The 21,995-nt window shown below is 54.1% G+C and overlaps 1 protein-coding gene and 1 long non-coding RNA gene across 13 annotated transcripts in view; one reads left to right on the forward strand and one right to left on the reverse strand.

The window, feature by feature from the left end:
- The window catches only part of LOC122383895, a 71,829-nt gene that overhangs the window by 14,274 nt on the left and 35,560 nt on the right, over positions 1-21,995 (forward strand). For both annotated transcript variants that reach the window (XR_006256916.1, XR_006256915.1), the window contains exon 2: positions 2,115-2,323. This is a non-coding gene — a long non-coding RNA (uncharacterized LOC122383895). The remainder of the gene's footprint in view (positions 1-2,114; positions 2,324-21,995) is intronic.
- LOC122383893 overlaps positions 1-21,995 on the reverse strand; it is a 148,438-nt gene that overhangs the window by 10,100 nt on the left and 116,343 nt on the right. For 8 of the 11 annotated variants that reach the window (XM_043370739.1, XM_043370741.1, XM_043370742.1 and 5 more), the window contains 22 exons: positions 21,067-21,726; positions 20,560-20,877; positions 19,620-19,949; positions 19,111-19,440; positions 15,489-15,797; positions 14,379-15,353; positions 13,551-14,228; positions 13,007-13,315; positions 11,846-12,820; positions 10,999-11,676; positions 10,458-10,766; positions 8,599-8,937; positions 7,723-8,361; positions 6,932-7,588; positions 5,650-6,294; positions 5,150-5,479; positions 4,598-4,909; positions 3,675-4,322; positions 2,559-3,440; positions 2,042-2,254; positions 1,162-1,359; positions 7-204 (listed from right to left, as the gene is read on the reverse strand). In XM_043370739.1, coding sequence (XP_043226674.1) covers positions 7-204; positions 1,162-1,359; positions 2,042-2,254; positions 2,559-3,440; positions 3,675-4,322; positions 4,598-4,909; positions 5,150-5,479; positions 5,650-6,294; positions 6,932-7,588; positions 7,723-8,361; positions 8,599-8,937; positions 10,458-10,766; positions 10,999-11,676; positions 11,846-12,820; positions 13,007-13,315; positions 13,551-14,228; positions 14,379-15,353; positions 15,489-15,797; positions 19,111-19,440; positions 19,620-19,949; positions 20,560-20,877; positions 21,067-21,726 — 10,932 coding nt within the window. Of the gene's footprint in view, positions 1-6; positions 205-332; positions 676-1,161; positions 1,360-2,041; positions 2,255-2,558; positions 3,441-3,674; positions 4,323-4,597; positions 4,910-5,149; positions 5,480-5,649; positions 6,295-6,931; positions 7,589-7,722; positions 8,362-8,598; positions 8,938-10,457; positions 10,767-10,998; positions 11,677-11,845; positions 12,821-13,006; positions 13,316-13,550; positions 14,229-14,378; positions 15,354-15,488; positions 15,798-19,110; positions 19,441-19,619; positions 19,950-20,559; positions 20,878-21,066; positions 21,727-21,995 lie in introns of those variants that run through there. The other 3 variants (XM_043370747.1, XM_043370749.1, XM_043370750.1) reach the window with 3 other exon arrangements.

Below are 21,995 nucleotides of genomic sequence, written 5' to 3' on the forward strand. Positions count from 1 at the left end.
ACTCACGTCTGTAGCAGCGGCTGAACGGGTCGCCGAGGTAGCCGGCCGGGCAGGTGCAGTACGGCCGGTGGCTGACAGTGCGGCAGTTGGCGTTGGTGCCGCACGGGCTGGAGGTGCGGCACGGGTTCACGCAGCGCTGCTGCTGGCACGCCTGGGTGTCGGCGCAGTCCGTGTCCCGCTTGCACTCCGGCTCCGCCTCCGGCACTGTGGACACAACACTCTAGTCAGTGTCAGCTGCGAGGCACACCCGGGCGGGAACCCACATGGCGGCTCCGGCAGACGAGGACCCCGCGGAACTTTGTCTTTCACAGATAAATCTTAAGATTCGCCGAATGAATTAGAGGTGGTAAATCTGCCGATCTGCACTGGAGCTGGGTACCATTTCTCTTGAACATGCTGAAACGGAAGACACCATCACCAGGCTGCCCATCACGCTGTTCCTCGATTAGTATCTACATCGCGGAGTGACGTTACCTGGCGCGCAGCCCACATTGGGGTCCCCTGTGGTGCCGTTGGGACAGTAGCAGTAGGGCACGTGCTGGTAGGGCCGGCACGTGGCCGTCTCTGGGCACGAGTTGGCCACGAGACACGGGTTCTGGCACCGCTCGTCCAGGCACGAGTTAATGTCGTTGCAGTCGGCGGCGGCCTGACAGCGGCGGCTGGGTCGAGGCAGGGCTGCGGCGGCCGGGCGGGGCAGACCCCGGTTAGTGGGCGCCGTACAGCGGTGTGCTGCTCCAATTAGTTAGTGGACGCAGTTAGCAGGGACTGGCTTAGGCGCGTTATGTACACGGTTATGCATTATTAATCAGCCAGCTAATGGTTATGTGCATGGTTACTGCGGGGTCGCTAGTATGTAGGTGCAAGCTTCTATTTAGTCGGGGCTAGAGGCGGGAGGGGTAGTTAAAGTCTCAGTTTCTAGCAAATGTGCAATATTGCTAGGTTATAATTATTCATTATTAGTATTACTGAGCTAGGTACCGAAATGATCGCTATCTATGCTTGTCCCATTGGCACAACGGGGTGGGTTAGGTTAGTTAGCAGTTAGCATTGAACATAATGGTCAGCAGCGGGCGGGACAGTTTAGCCGGCGTCTGTTACCGAGTTTATTGCCCGCGTTATTCCGCACTGCGCGTTCCGTCTGGCCGTCCGCGGGCCACTTACCCTGGTAACAGCCCGTGTACGGGCTGCCCACGTAGTCGTCCGGACACTCGCACGTGGCGGCGTGGTTGGCCACGCGGCATATGGCGTTGGCCGCGCACGGGTTGGCCACACGGCACGGGTCGACACAGGCGCGGTTGCGGCAGGCCTCGGACGGCGGACACTCGGAGTTGTCGGTACAGCCGGGTGCCTCGGTGGGCGCTGCGCGACACAGGACAGCGGTCAGCGGGGCTGGACAGGACCGGTGCCGACCTGCAAAAGGACCGGTCACCACACACGCACACATACGAGCGATAACACAGCCGTGGCATGTTGTTAACACGAGGATGGATGAGCCTGGAGGACGAAGGACCCTGAAAGAAAGATGCGATGTTAGTGTGATGAACATTCGTAACAAGGGTTAACGCAAAGTATCCATATTCCATATCGTTGTAACAGTAGTAATAATGTTAGCCAAGCGGTCCATAACACTCACACATTCACAGAGGGATAATGGGTGGGACTGAGGACCCTGTAATAGAAGCACACGTCAGCTGGTCATATGCGAGCAGGCGGGATATGGTGACAAGGATGAAGGTTCGTTAATCGTTACTGATGTCGCGTTGTTAGCGTGTTAAGCACCTGTGAACATACAGACACGCACGGTCAATTACCCATAGACGACGGCATACGGGGTGCTGCCGACACATCTTTGCACATTTTACGTAACACAAGGTTCCCGTATGGCCCCTGTTTATTGCAATTGGCTCTCGGATCCCAATTTAAAGTGCATATCTTAAAACCAAGTTACGTTGCGGTTGAGCTAAGTAAGGACACGGTCTGAGCCGCTGATGGCGGTCCAAACTAGCGTCGGCGGTTGGGAGGGGGGGGGGGGGGCACTCACGGGGTCGGCACTCGACGTCTGGGTCGCCGATGAAGCCTGGCAGGCACTGACAGAGCATGGTCCTCGCCGGCAGGCTGTCCACCACGCGGCACTCGGCGTTCAGACCGCACGGCTGGATGGCCTGGCACGGGTTCACGCACCGGTGGCCCATGCACGCGTGCCGCGACGGACACTCGGCGTCGGTGGTGCACTCGTGGCGCGGCTCGTCCGGAACTGCGGGCGGCCAGAGGCGGCGTCAGAGACATTCACCAGCACTGCGTCGGTTCCGGGCCATCGGCAGTGGTAAGTACTCGGTGTTATATTTATTTAACGATTTTCACATGAATGTGTCGATGAGGAAATTTGCGGCAATTTACACCAATTGCGTATCTGACTTTGTTTAAAGTTATGCTCCTAGGGAAACGACGAGATGTCATGTCACTTACCGAATAAGTCAAAGATACTGAACGGTGCGTATGGCATCCTACCCTCAAGCGGCAGTTGACGCTTGATCGCCAGGTCTGTCGTTCGCACTCACCGGGGCTGCAGGAGACGGTCGGTTCGCCGGTATACCCGGGCGGGCAGCTGCAGCTGGCGCGGTGGTTGATGGCGCGACACTCGGCCAGACGGCCGCAGGCGTCCGTGCACACGGGCACGCACCGCTCGTCGCGGCAGGCGTGCGAGAACGAACACTGCTGGTCGGAGGTGCACTCGGGCTGCCGGCAGCCGGTGTACGGGTCGCCCAGCGTGCCCGGCAGACACTCGCAGCGCGCCTGGTGGTTGAAGGCGCGGCAGCGCGCGTTGGCGCCGCAGCTCTGGAAGGCGCACACGTCCTGGCACTGGCGGTTGATGCACGCCTCTGTGGACGGGCAGTCCGAGTTGGAGCGGCAGCCGAGCTCATAGCAGAGCACGTTCGGGTTTCCGGTCATGCTGTCCGGGCAGGAGCACACCTGGCGGTGACGGATCACGCGGCAGATGGCATTGCTGGCGCACACGCTCGGGTAGAGCGCACACGGGTTCTGGCAGCGCTCGCTGATGCAGGACTGCGTGAGTGAACAGTCGTCGTCCTCCTCACACTCGGGCTTGACGCTGGGCACCACGACAGGCGCCTGGGGCCGCTCGCGGCACTGCACGTGCGGATTGCCCTCGAGCGGCGGCGGGCACGAGCACTGCGCCCGGTGATTGTACACGTCGCAGACGGCGGCCACGCCGCAGCGGCCGATGCACGGGTTGACGCAGTGCAGGTTCACGCAAGCCATGGTGTTGGAGCAGTCCGAGTCGGCCGTGCACTCTGGCTTGCACTCGACGTACGGAGAGCCGAACAGGCCGGGCGGGCACGAGCAGACGGCAGTGGTGCCGCTCACCCGACAGATGGCACCGCGGCCGCACGGCGACGGGTTGCACGGGTCGGGCGGTGCACCTGAAGGGCAGGGAAGACCGTTTGTCATACAGGTCTGCGCATGTGATTCAATACTCACGATAAATCTTGATAGCGCAACGATGTAGGACCCGATCTGATAAGCGAACATTTTCGAAAATGACAAAGCGTCACTTTCCTTGTAACTAGCCAACGACGTGAACAATGACTACATGCAGTTTGTTTAAACGTTATCAGATACTTTTACGAAATGGTAGTGTCGGACGTGGTACTCACTTGGCGCCAGGTGACACATGCGGTATGGGTCTCCGATGTGACCCTGCGGGCAGACGCACGAGGCGATGTGGTTGACCACCTGGCAGTCGGCGTTGAGGCCGCAGTTGCACGGGTCGCGGCACTTCTGGCCGATGCAGGCCAGCTGTGGTGCACACTCTGAGTTGAGCACGCACTCGGGCCGGCAGCCGACGTACGGGTCGCCTTGGTACTCTGGCAGGCAGACGCAGGCGGCGGCCGTGCCGCGCCGCTTGCAGACGGCGTTGTCGCCGCACGGTGACGGCTGGCACGGGTCGCGCGGCTGCTCGGGCACCGGCGGCGGTGTGGCCGGCACCGGTCGGCACCCACTCGGCTGGTACGGGTCTCCCTGGTACCCCTGCGGGCAGCGGCAGCGCGGACGGTGGCCGAACACCTCGCAGATGGCGCTGCGCCCGCAGGTGCCCGGGCACGGGTCGCGACACTTCTGACGCTGGCAGCTGAGTGTGTTGGCGCAGTCCGAGTCCGACAAGCACTCGGGCCGGCAGCTGACGTACGGGTTGCCCTGGTACTCGGGCAGACACGTGCAAACAGCCACGCCGTTGTGGTTGCGGCAGCGAGCGTTCTCGGCGCATGGAGACGGGAAGCACGGGTCCTGCGGCCGCGGCGCCGGCGCTGAAACAGACACGAAGCCAGGTCAGCGCTCTGTCTGTCGGTGGGCTCCATGCAGCATGCATTCAAGGCAGGCACACATGCAGGCACGATGCTCGGCACAGTGTGTACCGACATGCTGGCAGTGAACATGAACAAACACTGGTGACAGAGCATGCAAACTTTGACGTGCAAACATTTTACAGGCATGCTAGAATACAAGGCCGAGCCGGCTTGTGACCGGTCCGGCGACAACCGGCAGAGATGATCGGCGCTGGACGGCGTCGGCGGGCGCTTACTGGAGGCGGGCACCGGCGCGCAGTAGCGCACCGGGTTGCCGGTGGTGCCTGCCGGACAGTGGCAGCGGGGCACGTGGTTGATGACGTCGCAGCGTGCCCCGGTGCCGCAGCTGCCTGGGCACGGGTCGACGCAGCGGAAGCCGATGCAGGCCAGGTGGCGTGCGCACTCGGCGTTGGTGGAGCACTCGCGGCGCGGCTGCTCCGGCTCGGCCGGGATGCACAGTGCCACGCCGTTCACCACGCGGCACGTGGCGTCGTCATCGTCATCTCCGCATGGGTTCGGGTCGCACGGGTCATTCTCCTGAGGTGCTTCTGCAGAGGGAACGCGCACGATGATGTAAGAACCGGAGAGAGTTCGGTGAAGTGTGTTTCGTCTCATTCTACTTAATGACCTCACCGCCGAGCATAAAACGAAGGAAATGAGCACTGAAATTTAATCATGTTCATTGTGAATATTTTTGTATAGCAAATCAATGAAACAAATCATCAAGGTTCAAAATTACCGATCCGCTAGAGCATAAACAGGCACAGTGACAAGTTCCCTAAACTCACCCGGTCTCGGATAGCATCCTCGGAACGGATCGCCAATATAGCCGGGCAGGCACGTGCAGATGGGGTTGTGGGCGCGCACCACACACTGTGTGAAGGCGCCGCACGTGCCCGGGCAAGGGTCGATACACTTCTCTCGGACGCAAGTCTCGTCGAACGGACAGTCGGAGGGCGTGCGACACTCCGGCCGGCAGCCGACCGTCGGATCGCCAAGGTAGTCGGCCGGACACGCGCACACGCCCACGCCGTTGACGGCACGGCACGTGGCGTACGTGCCGCACGGGTTCGGGTAGCACGGGTCGCGCACCAGCGGGGGTGCAGCCGGCTTCGAGGCTGCAAGTGATGATAAAAAAATATATGAATGCACGGGGAAAACTGGGGATGTGGAGATATGTCAACGAAGGAATAATACTAATGGCGTCATTGCAAAATTTAGCATAAATGTAGCTAAAATCATTGGTTGTCCAACAGGCAACTAACCTAGTTGCTCCACGAATACTTACTCGACGGGACCGGGTAGCAGCTGGAGAATCCGTTGCCGGTGTAGCCCGCAGGACACGAGCACATCGGGACGTGGTTGATAACACGGCAGTCGGCATTGAGACCGCACATTCCCGGGCACGGGTCGCGACACTTGCGGTTGGAGCAGTGCTTGTCGCGCGCACAGTCATCGTCCAGGACACACTCTGGCCGACAGCCCGAGTACGGGTCTCCGAAGTACTCGTCCTGGCAGGAGCAGACGGCGACACCGTTCTTCTCCCGGCAGTAGGCGTTGGCTCCGCATGGCGACGGGTTGCATGGGTTGCCCACCACCGGCTGGCGCGGCGGCAGCGTCGTTGGTACCGGACGGCACGCGACGAACGGATCGCCCGTGTAGCCGGCCACGCACAGACAGAGCGGCGCGTGGTTCTGAACGCGACACTCGCTGTTGACGCCGCATACGCCGATGCATGGGTCGACGCACTTCTGCGAGACGCAGGCCTGGTAGCTGGGGCAATCGGAGCTGACCACACACTCTGGCCGGCAGTTGGGTGGCGCTCCCAGGTACTCCGGCAGACAAGAGCAGGTTGGACGACCATTTACCTCCTGGCACTGCGAGTTGGGCCCGCATGGGTTCGGGAAGCAGGTCTGCCTAGGTGTCTCGTCATCTGAAAGAAAATTGTGGTCCGGTTAAGACCAGACGGAGGATAAAACAAAATAAAACAGCATTAACAACTGTCTTCTTCCGACTCTGCCTTTACCCATATACTTTTACGTGTGTGAGAGCAATGATTCGACATGAACACGTAATGAAGTATGTTGAGTGATGTATAGACAAATAGATATATATTGAGTAGGAAAAACATACAGCACATGGGTGGACGCGTTTCGTCAGAGACTTTTTCAACACCCGAATAACGACAAAACAATACGAACACACAAGAACAAAGCTAGTTCGCCGGTCGCCGTTCGTATTGTTTTGTCGTTATTCGGGTGTTGAAAAAGTCTCTGACGAAACGCGTCCACCCATGTGCTGTATGTTTTTCCTACTCAGTAATGAAGTATACATACGTCCAGTCTCTTAATTTAAAGTACCGCGCAAAGTGATGGTGGATCCATCAAGCCTGACCGAGGAAGGGCCTGCTATACTTTGAAAGTCACCGAACCAATTGACTTGAGGAATGGACGAGGATGTCCATTGCTTCGTTGACTCAAATTTAGCAGTCCTTTCTCGGTCAGGCTTGATGGATCCACCGCTACTTTGCGCGGTACTTTCAAGACAGACAGTACGTTTATCTCACTTACCAGGCTCGGGACGGCAGACGGTGAAGGGGTCGCCGCGATAGCCTTCGTTGCAGCGGCAGATGGGATTGTGGTTTTGCACCGTGCACTGTGCGTTTAGGCCGCACACGCCCGGGCACGGGTCTCCGCACTTCTGGCGCATACACGCCTGAGAGAACGAGCACTCCTCGTTGGTGACGCACTCGGGCCGGCAGCCGGAGATCGGATCGCCGCGAGGGTAGCCCGTCCGGCACACGCACTGCGCCACGCCGTTCTTCTCCTGGCAGTCGGCGTTCGGCCCGCACGGGTTCGGGAAGCATGGTGTGGCCGGCGGTCTGGTCACTGGCTCCTGGGGCGGTGGCACCAATCGGCACGACGTGAATGGATCGCCCTCGTAGCCAGCCGGGCAGTAGCACATGGCCACGTGCGCCTGCACTCGGCACTCGGCCCGGAAGCCGCAGACGCCGGGGCACGGGTCCACGCACTTGTTGCGTTCGCAGGCCTTGGAGCGATCGCAGTCTGCGTTACTTTCACATTCGGGCCGGCAGCGCTCGTATGGGTTGCCGAAGTACTCTGGTAGGCAGCTGCAGACACCGATGTCGTTGTGGACGCGGCACTGTGCGTTCTGGCCGCACTTGCCAGGGTAGCATGGATTTCTTGGCTCGGCAGGTGCTGGTGTAGCTGAAACATAAAGTTCAGTTAAACTTTAGTAATATCACAAGAATGAAAAATGTTGAACGTATTGAAAAAAAAGTACTGTAAATGAACGTAAATTATGCACGGACATGCAATCGACGGCAAGTAACAACACTCACTCTGCGGTATGGGAGAACAGTATCTGTAGGCGTCTCCCGTGTATCCTGCGTTGCAAGAGCAAGTAGGAATGTGGTTACGCATGTTGCAGACTGCATTGGTTCCACAGAAGCCAGGGCAGATGTCCTGACACTTCTGGCTGACACAGGCCCTGTCCGAGGAACAGTCGTCGTTGAGCACGCACTCCGGTCGGCAGTTAGGCGGCGCACCCTGGTACTCGTCGCGACACGAGCAGGCGGCACGGCCGTCCTGCACGCGACACACCGAGTTGGGACCGCACGGGCTCGGCTGGCATTGGTCGCCGACGGCGGGCCGCGTTACCGGGGCGTCGTAGCAGGCGCGGTACGGGTCGCCACTGAGGCCGGACGGGCACGAGCAGCGCGGCTGGTGGTTCACCACGCGACACTCGGCCCGATGACCGCACGTGCCCTCACACGGATCGCGGCACTTGAAGCCGATGCACGCCTTGTCCGAGACGCACTCCGAACTGGAGACGCACTCGTGGCGACACCGGTCGAGTGGGTCGCCGATGAAGCCCGGCAAGCAGGTGCAAAGCGCCACGCCGTTCATCAGGCGACAGTTGGCATTCGGGCCGCACGGAGAAGGCACGCATGGGTTCGCCGGCTCTTGGGGCCGGACCGCTGCAAAAAAAGAGCTCGTCAGATGCATTCCAAATTTCAAATGCATTGTATCGCTGAGCTGCGATACAATCAGCTGAGTCTTGGATCAATGGTTACTTGCTTGTGCAGCAACAATTGCAATCATGTATAATTTTATTGAAGGTGACAGGAAAAAGGTAATATAACTATAAAGTACCAATATAAATCAATTAAATAAGTATTTCGCCTGTTTTCGATGTAATTCAATCATCCACTCACGTTCAGCGGGCTTGAAGCGACACTGGACGAACGGATCTCCGATCATGCCTTCAGGGCAGTAGCAGCTTGCAATGTGGTTGACAGCGTTGCACACAGCCTCCACGCCGCAGGTGCCTGGACATGGGTCCACACACTTGAGGTCGCGACTGCAGGCCTTGTCGCGCGAGCAGTCCTGGTTGAGCAGGCATTCTGGCCGGCAGCTGACGTACGGGTTGCCAAAGAAGCCCTCGATGCACTTGCACACCGCGATCGAGTTGCGCTCCTCACAGTTGGCGTTGGAGCCGCATGGCGACGGGAAGCAAGGGTCGACCTTTACCGGTGCTGTCGGTCTCGGCGTTACTGAAACCACACAATCACCATTAAGACGCTTCGCATGAGGTGCCTACAAGGACAATCAACATTTTAATTTACTTATCGTGTAAAGGCGTTACGCACAAAATACGTTGTAGACAATACAAAAATGTTGTTCTTTCCTTATGATCTAACGTGAACGAAGAAACATGTAACTATTAGCAAATATCTTGGACCAAACGTAATGTACATTAATTTCAAAAGTTATCAACAATAAAACCGACAAGCCTTATCAATCAAATCAACTACCGTCAACTCCAAAAACGGTAGGGGAGAGTGGGGAAAGATGCCCAGGGTTTGACTATGTCATATATTATTCGAAAATGACGATCGGAAAGCCAAAACTTGGAGTTTCAACGGAAGCCGACATCATTTTTCTCCAAAAATATCACACTTTCGTGCCTGAAATATGATAACTTTTTTTTGCTATTAAGCATTTTCCTGAAGAAGTGAAAGGGGGCATCTTACCCCACAGGGTGGGAAAGACGCCCCCTGGCGTTGGGTAAGATGCCCCCTGCACTATAAGTGACATAAATAGGCACGTGAATCGCCTGAACGAATCAGTAGTCCCTTCGAGCCTGCAGTAGACACCAAACGTCATCGTAAGGGCCCTCAAAAGTAGTCGTAAGGGGCTTCAGAGGTCATCGTTAGGGCCATCATAGTCCAGCGTGGCCAAACAAGCCTCCGTGGTGGCGTTCGGAGACCACTGTGGGGCCCTTATAGGTCTTTATGATGCTTGAGGGCCCTCGAGCCCATCGTGGGGACCTCAGATGCCAGCGCGGCCCGTGGAGCCAACGTGGGAGCCCTCAAAGGATGTCGTGAGGGGCCCTGGAACCAATAATGGGGCCCACAGAGGCCGTCGTGAGGGCTCTCAGAGTCAGATGCCGCCCAAAAAGTCGCTGTGTGGGCCGAAAGACCGGCATGGGGAGCACCCGACCGTACCGGACTCTCAATAGTCCCAGATCGGCTTTTGTCTCTCATCACAAGTATGTACTAAATGATTTGACGGGCTGCTTGAAGGACAGCCTACGGATTTAGGGGGGCGTCTTTCCCCATCAGGACAGGGGGCATCTTACCCCAAGGTACCGAAGTAACATTAAATCAGCACCATTTGTAAGCCATAAAACTACAACCTGAAACAAACTGTTTGGGACACAGTACACGCATGTTAATGTTTCACGACTATAGCAAGGGACGCAAAAATTATCTACCTTCTTTGATATTTACAATGTTTTGACGCCGAAATATTTTTTGAAAGCAGCAAATAAAAAACATGCAATCACCAGCCAGCCGTTGCCCAACTGAGCTTCGCAAATTTTTGTGCAGTTAACAAGGCAGGCTTCCGCTTTACGCTAAGGACATTAATTTCCAGGTTCGATTCTTTGTTTCCCCGCTAGAGGGGGTGGGGCGTCTTTCCCACCCTGGGCATCTTACCCCACTCTCCCCTACTTTACTACTTTGCACATGTTATGATGGGTGACATTTAAATAAAGATCAAAAAGCTTCACCTGGTATTGCTGAGCAGAGCTGATAAGCGTTTCCAGTGTAGCCTGGCAGACAGAAGCAGAGTGGGTTGTGATTCTGAACGCGACACTCGGCGTTCTGGCCGCATGCGCCGATGCACGGGTCGACGCACTTCTGCGAGACGCAGGCCTGGTAGCTGGGACAATCGGAGCTGACCACACACTCTGGCCGGCAGTTGGGTGGCGCTCCCAGGTACTCCGGCAGACACGAGCATGTCGGACGACCATTTACCTCCTGGCACTGCGAGTTGGGCCCGCATGGGTTCGGGAAGCAGCCCTGTTTCGGTGTTTCCTCTGTGAAAATAGAAAGCAGTAGTCAGAGACCAGCACGATACGTAGTCTGTTGGTATTGTTGTCACGGTGAGCACCTATGATGCTAACAGTTCAGTAAGCTACTTCTAGTGAAACGCATAGAGCTTATTTTAATATTTTTTGGAAAGCTTACAAAAACATTATTTCCATTTTAAGCAAAAGAGGTTGATATAAATCAACAGCAAATGGTAGGAAGTCAAAGCAAAGAACTTACGTGGAATTGGTGAGCAGTATCCGTATGCATTGCCTTGGTATCCCTGCTTGCAGTTGCACATTGGGTTGTGATTGAACACTGTGCACAGGGCGTTCGTGCCGCACACACCGGGACAAGGATCAACGCATTTCTGCTGAGAGCCACACGCCTCTGACTGGGAACAGTCGGCGTTGGTGGTGCACTCCGGGCGACAGCCGGTAACGGGATCTCCCTTGGGGAAACCCGGACGACACTTGCAGACTGCCACAGCCTGTCCATCGTCATCATCGTCCTTTGCAATGCACTCGGCGTTGGGACCGCACGGGGACGGGTAGCAGGGATCGGTCTTTACCGGTTCCCTGGGTGGCTGAGTCGCCGGAACAGGGGTGCAGACAGTGAATGGGTCTCCTTGATAGCCGTCAGGGCAGTAGCACATAGCGAAGTGATCTTGCACTCGGCACTCGGCGCGGAAGCCGCAGACGCCAGGGCAAGGGTCAACGCACTTGTTCCTTTCACAGCCCTTGGACTTGACGCAGTCGCTGTTGACCACACATTCCGGCTTGCATCCCTCATATGGGTTGCCGAAGTACTCTGGTAGACAGCTGCACACGCCGATGTCATTGTGCACACGGCACTGGGCGTTCGGGCCGCACTTGCCAGGGTAGCACGGGTTTTGTGGTGCCTGGGGTCTCGGAGTGGCTGAAACAGAAGTTAATGTAAGGACAAGGCAAATTGACGATAAGGTTTTAAGTCATAAAAAAGTTAATATCATGATATTCATAATGGGTATCTATTTCATATTTAGTATTTACACTGTCTTCGTCTAAGATAACATGTAATGTCTAATTCATCTTATTTCTGAACTTACTTTGCGGAATGGGCGAGCAGAACCGATATGGGTCTCCAGTGTATCCCGCCTGGCAGTTGCAGACTGGATTGTGGTTCTGCACGAGACAGTTGGCATTCGTTCCGCACTGGCCCGGACAGGGATCCACGCACTTTTGTCCGTAGCACGCCTTATCGGCCGAACATTCAGGGTTGGTGACGCACTCAGGGCGACAGTTTGGAGGCGATCCCTTGTAGCCCTGTTCGCAGCTGCAGGCTGCCTTGTCGCCGATCACACGGCAGATAGAGTTCGGTCCGCATGGGTTCGGTGAGCACGGGTCATCCTTGACTGGCTGAGTGACCACCTCCAGCGTGCAACGGCGGTACGGGTCACCGACAAAGCCTGGCAGACAGTCGCACACCGGGTTGTGGTTTATAGCACGGCATTGTGCGTTCTGTCCACACACCCCGGGGCACGGGTCAACACATTTACGGTTGACGCATGTCTTATCCGATGAGCATTCGGCCGGCGATACACATTCAGGTCTGCAGCCCGTCGTGGGATCACCACGGTACTCGGGCAGACAGACGCAGACTGCCACGCCGTTCGCCTCACGGCACTGGGCGTTCGGTCCGCACGGATTCGGGAAGCACGGGTTCGATGGCGGCTCTGGGCGTGGAGGATCGTCAGGGATCGATCTACAGTATGAGAACGGATCTCCCGTGTAGCCGGCCGGACACAGACAGATGATGACGTGGTTAGCGACGAGACAGTCGGCGCCGGATCCACAGCGTCCAGGACAAGGATCGATGCACTTGTTTGCTTCACAGTTCTTGTCCAGTTGACAGTCTGTGTCCAGAACACATTCTGGTCTACATCCTTCATATGGATTACCGAAGAACTCTGGTCGACACTTGCATACGCCCAGACCATCTCTGTTTGTGCAATCCGCGTTGGCACCACATGGCGATGGGTAGCAAGGATCAACCTCAGCAGCCGGTGGTCTCGGAGTTGGGGCTGCAAGAAAAAAGTGAGCTGTGTCACCCTTTTGTTTTTGCGGTGATATTTTCCATTCCTTCTACGGAATGTCATCAATAGTCATGGATTGACACTTGAATAAACCTTGGAGCATGATTGCTATGAAATTGTACAGTAATGCGCAATGCAAAGCAAATAACTACTGATATGCAGAAGTCAACTTACCTATTTCCTTCACACATCGAGAGTACGGGTCTCCGGTGTATCCTGGAAGACATGTGCATCTGGGGTTGTGGCTGCGCACGGAACATTGTGCGTTAAGCCCACACTTGCCCGGGCAAGGGTCGACGCACTTCTCTTGAATGCAGGCCAGATAATTGGAGCATTCTGAGTTCACAACGCACTCAGGTCGGCACTGTGGTGGTGCTCCGATGTACGTCGGCTTGCAAGAGCATGCTGCACCTCCGTTCAAGACGCGGCATTCAGAGTACGGGCCGCATGGGCTCGGGAAGCACGGGTTCACCGGCTCGCGGGCTGAAAACAGAAGCGTTTTAGTGAATTAAACAACAGTATATTTGGGAAAAAATACAAGGGAAAAATGATTCATAAAATAGCCGACTTGGCTACATTTGAAATGCTTTAATTCTAGATACTATTCAATGAAATAAATTTAGTGCCTTCTCTATTAACAAGCATGTAATCAACGTATTGAATCTGTCAAGGAAACTTAAGTTCAAGCGTTTGTGATGACGTTGATGTTGCAACTTACGGACAATAGGAGCACAGGTACGATATGGGTCTCCTGAATAGCCGTCGTTGCACTGGCAAATCGGTTGGTGGTTGATTGTGCTGCATCGGGCGTTGGCTCCGCACAATCCAGGGCACGGGTCCACACACTTCTGTAGGGATCCACATGCCTGTGTCGGAGAACAATCCGCATTGACAGTGCACTCTGGTCGACAGCCAGTTACTGGGTCTCCCTTCGGGAATCCTGGGAGGCATTTGCAGATTGCTACTGCCTTTTCGTCGTCATCATTGTCCCTGGTAACGCACTCGGCGTTGGGTCCACATGGTGACGGGAAGCACGGATCGGTCTTGACTGGCTCCCTCGGCGGCTCGGTCACTGGAACTGGTGTGCATGCTGTGAATGGATCACCTCTGTATCCATCCGGGCAGTAGCAAATCGCCACGTGGTCTTGAACTCGACACTCTGCGCGGAAGCCGCAGACACCAGGACACGGGTCAACGCACTTGTTCCTTTCACAGCCCTTGGACTTGACGCAGTCACTGTTGACTACACATTCCGGCTTGCATCCCTCATACGGGTTGCCGAAGTACTCTGGTAGACAGCTGCACACGCCGATGTCATTGTGCACACGGCACTGGGCGTTCGGGCCGCACTTGCCAGGGTAGCACGGGTTTTGTGGTGCCTGGGGTCTCGGAGTGGCTGAAACAAAAGTTAATGTAAGGGCAACTGAAAAACTAAAGCCATTGAAAAAAAAACAATATGCCACTTGATAGTTGATTAGAATGACTTATTTAGGCTGCATATTGATCTTACCAGTCAGCTAGGTAATACAACGTAACCATAACTTACTTTTAGGAATGGGTGAGCAGAACCGATATGGGTCTCCAGTGTATCCCGCCTGGCAGTTGCAGACTGGATTGTGGTTCTGCACGAGACAGTTGGCATTCGTTCCGCACTGGCCCGGACAGGGATCCACGCACTTTTGTCCGTAGCACGCCTTATCGGCCGAACATTCTGGGTTGGTGACGCACTCAGGGCGACAGTTTGGAGGCGATCCCTTGTAGCCCTGTTCGCAGCTGCAGGCTGCCTTGTCGCCGATCACACGGCAGATAGAGTTCGGTCCGCATGGGTTCGGTGAGCACGGGTCATCCTTGACTGGCTGAGTGACCACCTCCAGCGTGCAACGGCGGTACGGGTCACCGACAAAGCCTGGCAGACAGTCGCACACCGGGTTGTGGTTTATAGCACGGCATTGTGCGTTCTGTCCACACACCCCGGGGCACGGGTCAACACATTTACGGTTGACGCATGTCTTATCCGATGAGCATTCGGCCGGCGATACACATTCAGGTCTGCAGCCCGTCGCGGGATCACCACGGTACTCGGGCAGACAGACGCAGACTGCCACGCCGTTCGCCTCACGGCACTGGGCGTTCGGTCCGCACGGATTCGGGAAGCACGGGTTCGATGGCGGCTCTGGGCGTGGAGGATCGTCAGGGATCGATCTACAGTATGAGAACGGATCTCCCGTGTAGCCGGCCGGACACAGACAGATGATGACGTGGTTAGCGACGAGACACTCGGCGCCGGATCCACAGCGTCCAGGACAAGGATCGATGCACTTGTTTGCTTCACAGTTCTTGTCCAGTTGACAGTCGGTGTCCAGAACACATTCCGGTCTGCATCCTTCGTATGGATTGCCGAAGAACTCTGGTCGACACTTGCATACGCCAAGACCATCTCTGTTCGTGCAATCCGCGTTGGCACCACATGGTGATGGGTAGCACGGATCAACCTCAGCAGCAGGCGGTCTCGGGGTCGTTTCTGAAAGGAAAAGGAAGCATCGTTAAGTCTATGCTTTTTATGATCCGTTTTTTTTTTCACTGCTTTTAGTGCTATGGAATACATGCAAAAGATGTGCATCAAAATTAATAACATGAATAGGTAATTTGTACTCACGTATTTCCCGAACACATCGAGAGTACGGATCTCCGGTGAATCCTGGAAGACATGTGCACTTCGGGTTGTGGTTGCGCAGGGAACACTGTGCATTAAGCCCGCACTTGCCCGGGCACGGGTCGACGCACTTCTCTTGAATGCAGGCCAGGTGGTTGGAACATTCTGAGTTCACAACGCACTCAGGTCGGCACTGTGGTGGTGCTCCGATGTACGTCGGCTTGCAAGAGCATGCTGCACCTCCGTTCAAGACACGGCATTCAGAGTACGGGCCGCATGGGCTCGGGAAGCACGGGTTCACCGGCTCGCGGGCTGAAACAAGTTGTGAACGTGTAAGCGGCGTTATGTCTTCGTGCCTCGTATTTTGTTGTTGTAAAAACGTATTGCACTATTTCCTTAAAATAGTACGAGTACATAAGTGTATAATAACCTTATGGGATAATAACTTTATGCTCATTCTTCGAGGGCTTTTTGGTTGATAATGTATGATTAAACTAATTAACTAGAATACAGGTTTACGCGATAACTGTACGTTCGGATAGATATGGTTGATGGGGCCATTAGTTGGGTTGTCAAAACTTTTATGTTTATATAAGTAGGGTGGTGTTTGGTAGTTACTTTATTTAATTGTATAGTAGGTAGGTATGGCTTTTCGAGGAGCACTACGGATCCAAAAGTTTGGACATTGAATTATTAAAAAAAACACGCCCGCCCGCCGCCAACCGCAAACGCCGCAAAAATAAAAACGACCGCCTCCAACCGCAAACAACACCGCAAACGCCGCAAAAAAACCGCCCGCATCGCGCGCCCGCCCGCCGCCAACCGCAAACGCCGCAAAAAATAAAAACCGCCCGCATCGCACGCCCGCTCGCCGCCAACCACAAACGCCGCAAAAAAATAAAAACCGCCCGCATCGCACGCCCGCCCGCCGCCAACCACAAACGCCGCAAAAAATAGAAACCGCCCGCCCGACCGCCGCCAACCGCAAACGCCTCGAAAAAATGAAAACCGCCCGCATCGTGCGCCCGCCCGCCCGCCGCCAACCGCAAACGCCGCAAAAGTAAAAATGACCGCCTCCAACCGCAAACAACGCCGCAAAAAATAAAAACCGCCCGCATCGCGCGCCCGCCCGCCGCCAACCGCAAACGCCGCAAAAATAAAAACCGCCCGCATCGCACGCCCGCCCGCCGCCAACCACAAACGCCGCAAAAAATAAAAACCACCCGCATCGCACGCCCGCCCGCCGTCAACTACAAACGCCGCAAAAATGAAAACCGCCCGCCCGACCGCCGCCAACCGCAAACGCCTCGAAAAATGAAAACCGCCCGCATCGTGCGCCTGCCCGCCCGCCGCCAACCGCAAACGCCACAAAAAATGAAAATCGCCCGCATCGCCCGCCCGCCCGCCGCCAATCGGGAACGCCGCAAAAAAACGCTATTCTACCCATATACATGTCCTACCCTACCTATACCCTACTTACACCCTACCCATACCCTACTCTTAGGCTATATGTCCACCTTACTCTAGTGCATTCCTATAACCACCAGTAAGTCGTAACATAACATACCTACGTTCTTAACATGAGCACTGTTAACTGCTCTAATTGTATTCTATCACATTCGTTTGTTCAATATCATGGATATTATTAATGCTTTAAATGGTGAAAGGTTGTTCTCTTGAAGATTGCCAGGTAGGTAATCGAGTGCGCATACCTACCCAATAAGTGCGGCTCGCATAGCCGCCCAAACATTCCTTTTTACTCGCTAGATGGCAGGAGCGTCAAGCGCCTGAATGGACGCTGTGCCGCAGTGCCGCGTCTGCCGTATCACCGCCTGAATGCACACTGTACCGCAGTACTGTCTCTAGGGCATATGCACACATATAGATGGACACGTTTGTTTTGAAATTATTTTTGTTTTAAGTGTGACCAGATTTACCCCCGAGAAACTGATCCTGGATACGCCTCTAGCTAAGGAAAAGTCGCCAAATTTCGAACCCCTAAGGCGATTTTCATCGACAGCAAAAATACTACAGGTGGGGGCCGATGCCCCCCCCCCCCCACCAGTAATAGGGTTGATCGATAATAATGTCTGACACTATGAAAAAGCAGGAATAGCTATAAGCAATTAATGTAACCCTAGCTGCTAGCTGCTAAGAAACACACTGAACCTAATCGCACCAAACCTGCACCAAATTTGTACTTACCAGATGGCCGTCATGAACCGGCTACTATCCATTGCGTGGCCACCCTACCTTTCCTGTTTCGCGCTAGATGGCAGAGCCATCAAACGCCTGATTGCATACTGTACCGCAATGACGGTGCTGGCGAATAAAGCCGCCTGAGTGCATACTGTACCGCAATGTCGTGTCCGCCGCCCAACCTTTCCTTTTACGCGCTAGGTGGCAGAACTATCAAACGCCTGATTGCATACTGTACCACAATGTCGCTTCTGGCGGTTATAGCCGCCTGAGTGCATACTGTACGGCAATGCCGTGTTGAAAGTTGGTTCGCTACTCTTAAATGAAAACACAGATTACGGTGGATATAGTGACGAAGAATGAGCGGCAGAGGATTTAGAAGCATTGAGACACATTATTAAATAAGACTACATGCCAACTTTCAGCGCAATCGGCCCAGTAGTTACCGAGATATTGCAATTGTTGCAAAACCAACACCTCTTCGTTTTGCACGTGGCACGTGCATAAGTGGTCACCCACGTACATCGGGAATAGTCCAATACTTGGTAGAAAGAATGAAGCTACCCTGCAAAAATTACCGCATGTAAATCGGTCAAGTGGTTGCTGAGATATAAGCCTCGCAAAAGCGTCACCACGGCCGGCCGGCCTAGAATACAGGTTTACGCTATAACTGTATAGATTCGAGACATATGTTTAAGGGGATTATTAGTTTGGTTGTTAAAACTTGTATGTTTATGCCAGTAGGGTTAAGTTTGTTTACTTACTTCATTTAGCTGTATGGTAGGCATGTAGGTATATGCGCTTTTCGAGGAGCGCTGCAGATCCGAAAGTTTGCTCGCTTCGCTCGCACTTGACTCGCTTCGCTCGCTTGATAATAAATTTATTTTATTTACCGGTGAAGCCCGTACCGAATACCTGTACCTGCGCCTATACCTGATCCTAATCGCAAACCTGTATTCTTTAAATCCACAGAGTTGACTTCCCGAGCTGGCTCTCATCGTTTTCACTCAGTTTGGCAAGCGAAGAAAATGAGCTTAGAGCGCGTGCTCTCTGCTCGGCGCCGGCCTCGGCCAGCATGGGGCAGAGATTCACGCGCTGACGCCGCACCCCTGGTCCGATTGCGCCCATCTTTTGATACGATGGTCCGCCCCACCCAAAGTTTTTGCCCAATAAATTTCACGTCGATACGCGGCGCCGTTCCGGCGCTTTAAGACACATAAGGCTGACGGATGGACAGACAACTTGAAATTTATTAAGTAAGATTAATATGCTGAAACGCACTATTTCCTCTCAAAATAATCAAGTATATGAGAGAACACGACATTGCGTGGAAATTTACGGTGCTCATCTGCACTGCATATTTTATCGTTACAATGCAGAGATGTGCAATTGAACAGTCTTGAGTCTATGCAATACTGATACTTACGAATTTCTTTGGTGCACACACGATAAGGATCTCCCGTGTAGCCGCTGTTGCAGCGGCAGATCGGCTGGTGGTTGATGGTTTGGCACAGGGCGTTCGAGCCGCAAAGACCTGGGCATGGATCAATGCATTTTTGCTGAGTGCCGCAGGCTTTCGTTTGCGCGCAGTCGGCACTGGTGATGCACTCGGGTCGGCAACCACTGAAAGGGTCTCCCTTGGGGTATCCTGGGCGACATTTGCACGTGGCAACACCGTTCTTCTCAATGCAGTCAGCGTTTGCTCCGCATGGCGTTGGATTGCACGGATCTGTCTCAACCGGGGCAGATGGCTGTGCTGTGAATGGAAGCGGAAACCATTGATTACTAATCGATGTCTCTTTTAAATACATGTATACAACTTTCTCCAGATAACTCGCAGCAGGTAGGTAAAAAAATATGCATGCATACTGTATCGTATATCTAAAATGTGTCCTCGATTACTATGCGTGAACCATTCAAATGACTTTGTCTTACGTGTGACTGGTATCGGTGTGCAGGCAGTGAATGGATCGCCCCTATATCCTTCCAGGCAGAAGCATATCGCCATGTGGTTTTGCACCCGACACTCGGCCCGGAATCCGCAGACGCCAGGGCACGGGTCCACGCACTTGTTGCGCTCACAGGCCTTGGAACGATCACACTCGGAATCTACCAAGCACTCCGGCTTGCATCCCTCATACGGGTTGCCGAAGTACTCTGGTAGACAGCTGCACACGCCGATGTCATTGTGCACACGGCACTGGGCGTTCGGGCCGCATTTGCCAGGGTAGCACGGGTTTTGTGGTTGTTCAGGTCTTGGAGTGGCTGAAAGACAGAGGTTATATGAAAACTCGCAATACGTCGCATTGCGATACAGCATTACATAAAATGGCACTTTACACAAACAATTGTAGGCAATTATATTGCTGTCGTTGCTTACCTTACGGCTTACGCGTGCTTGGGTTGGGACGCGCTGCTTCTGTTAACCATTTAATTGGCCTTCTCAAGTTGTTAATAGGTTTGGTAAACAGTTTATTTTATGATGAATAATTGTTTTATGATAAATAAAAGTATGCGAAAATCATTCAACGTTGTTCCCTTTGCCGCTTTTTCAACCACAATGCTTTCTCTGTTTTGCTGCTTTTTAGGTATAAATATACGTAAGGATTGCGTTATAGGTACCTACATTTTGAAGCTTTGATGCATTTTTTTTATTGAAAGTGTTGTCTTAGAATAGAAAAGTTCAGTTGGGATAATATTCATCCATTCATAGTAAACCACCGGCTGTCCCCACTATGTAGACCAGAGCATCGATATACGTAATCATGCGGAATTCGGCTGGCTGAGTCGGTAATTTCCTGATGCCTTTCACATTGCTGTAATTTGTCCATAGTCGGTATTTAGCCCTAGCAATCGTCTCCCAAGTATAACTCACTTGTTGGCACTGCTCTGCAGAAACTGTATGGATCGCCCACGAGGCCTGCCTCGCAGCGGCAAACAGGGTTGTGGTTGACCACGGTGCATTTAGCACCTTGACCACATTCGTCCCTGCATGGATCCACACACTTCTGTCCGATGCAAGCCAGGTGCTCGGCACAGTCCGTGTTCAGAACACATTCTGGTCGACAGGCTGGTGGAGCACCCTTGTATCCCTCCAGACAGGAGCAGGCGGCTCCGCCGTTCAGCTCCCGGCACTCCGCGTTCGGGCCGCACGGGCTCGGCTGGCACGGGTTTCCAGGGCGAGGTTGTTCGGCTAAAAGGAGGAGAGGAACATGCTTGAGCACTTAAACAGACATGCGATGCATTCGGGGGTAATGCAATGTCATGCTCATCATTCGGTAAAGTGCAAAAAGTCATGCTATCATGCAGTTTTCGAAAAAGCATGCATATAAAAAGGCTCTGAAAATATGCATATATACATAACGAAGTAAACATATCTTACGTCTGGTAACCACGCAGCGTCTGTAAGGATCGCCCTCATATCCTGGCAGACAGTTGCACCTGGGGTTGTGGTTGAGAACGCGACAACGCGCGCTAACACCACATAGACCAACACATGGGTCCTTGCATTTCTGGTTGATGCATGCCAGGGCCGGGGCGCACTCGGCGTTGGAGACGCACTCTGGTCGACATCCGATGGTGGGGTCGCCATGGTAACCAGCCACACAAGAGCACACGGCTGCGTTGTTGGCCTCTCGGCACTGGGCGTTCTCGCCGCAAGGCGATGGCACGCAGGGGTTCGTGTACTGAGGCTCAAATGGCGGTGGCGTCTGCGGCACCAGTCTGCAGTAGGAGAATGGATCTCCGGTGTGGCCCTCAGGACAATGACACATGATGCGGTGGTTGGCGACGCGACACTCTGCTCCTGTGCCACACTGGCCTGGGCACGGGTCCCTGCACTTGTTGTTGTCACAGTTCTTGTCCCGAGGGCAATCCGTGTCCAAGACACACTCTGGTTTACATCCGCTGTACGGGTTCCCGAAGTATTCGTCACGGCAAATGCATACCGCGACGCCGTTCTTGTCGCTACAATCTGCGTTGGCTCCACACGGTGACGGATAGCATGGGTCGGCCACTGCCGGTGCCGTCGGTGGCGGAGTTTCTGAGAAAGGATGAACATTATTAGCATTTTCTGAACCATTATTTACCAACAAAATTGACGTTTGATGGTATTTAGCCAAACGCGTTACCGACAGCATTTAAAGGGACGTTGTGAAAAACGTCGATCTTTTCCTACTATGCAAACATAGAGGTTATGTTAATGAGATTTTTAAGTGGTTTTTGCGACAGTTCATTTTATGATTGAAAAAGTCAGCATACGTTGCCTACATGTTAGGTAATGTGCCCATAATAACTACAGAGATCTATCAG

This window comes from Amphibalanus amphitrite, unplaced genomic scaffold (genome assembly GCF_019059575.1).
Source record: "Amphibalanus amphitrite isolate SeventyFive unplaced genomic scaffold, NRLGWU_Aamphi_draft 000176F_arrow, whole genome shotgun sequence".
NCBI classification, from domain to species: Eukaryota; Metazoa; Arthropoda; class Thecostraca; order Balanomorpha; family Balanidae; genus Amphibalanus; species Amphibalanus amphitrite.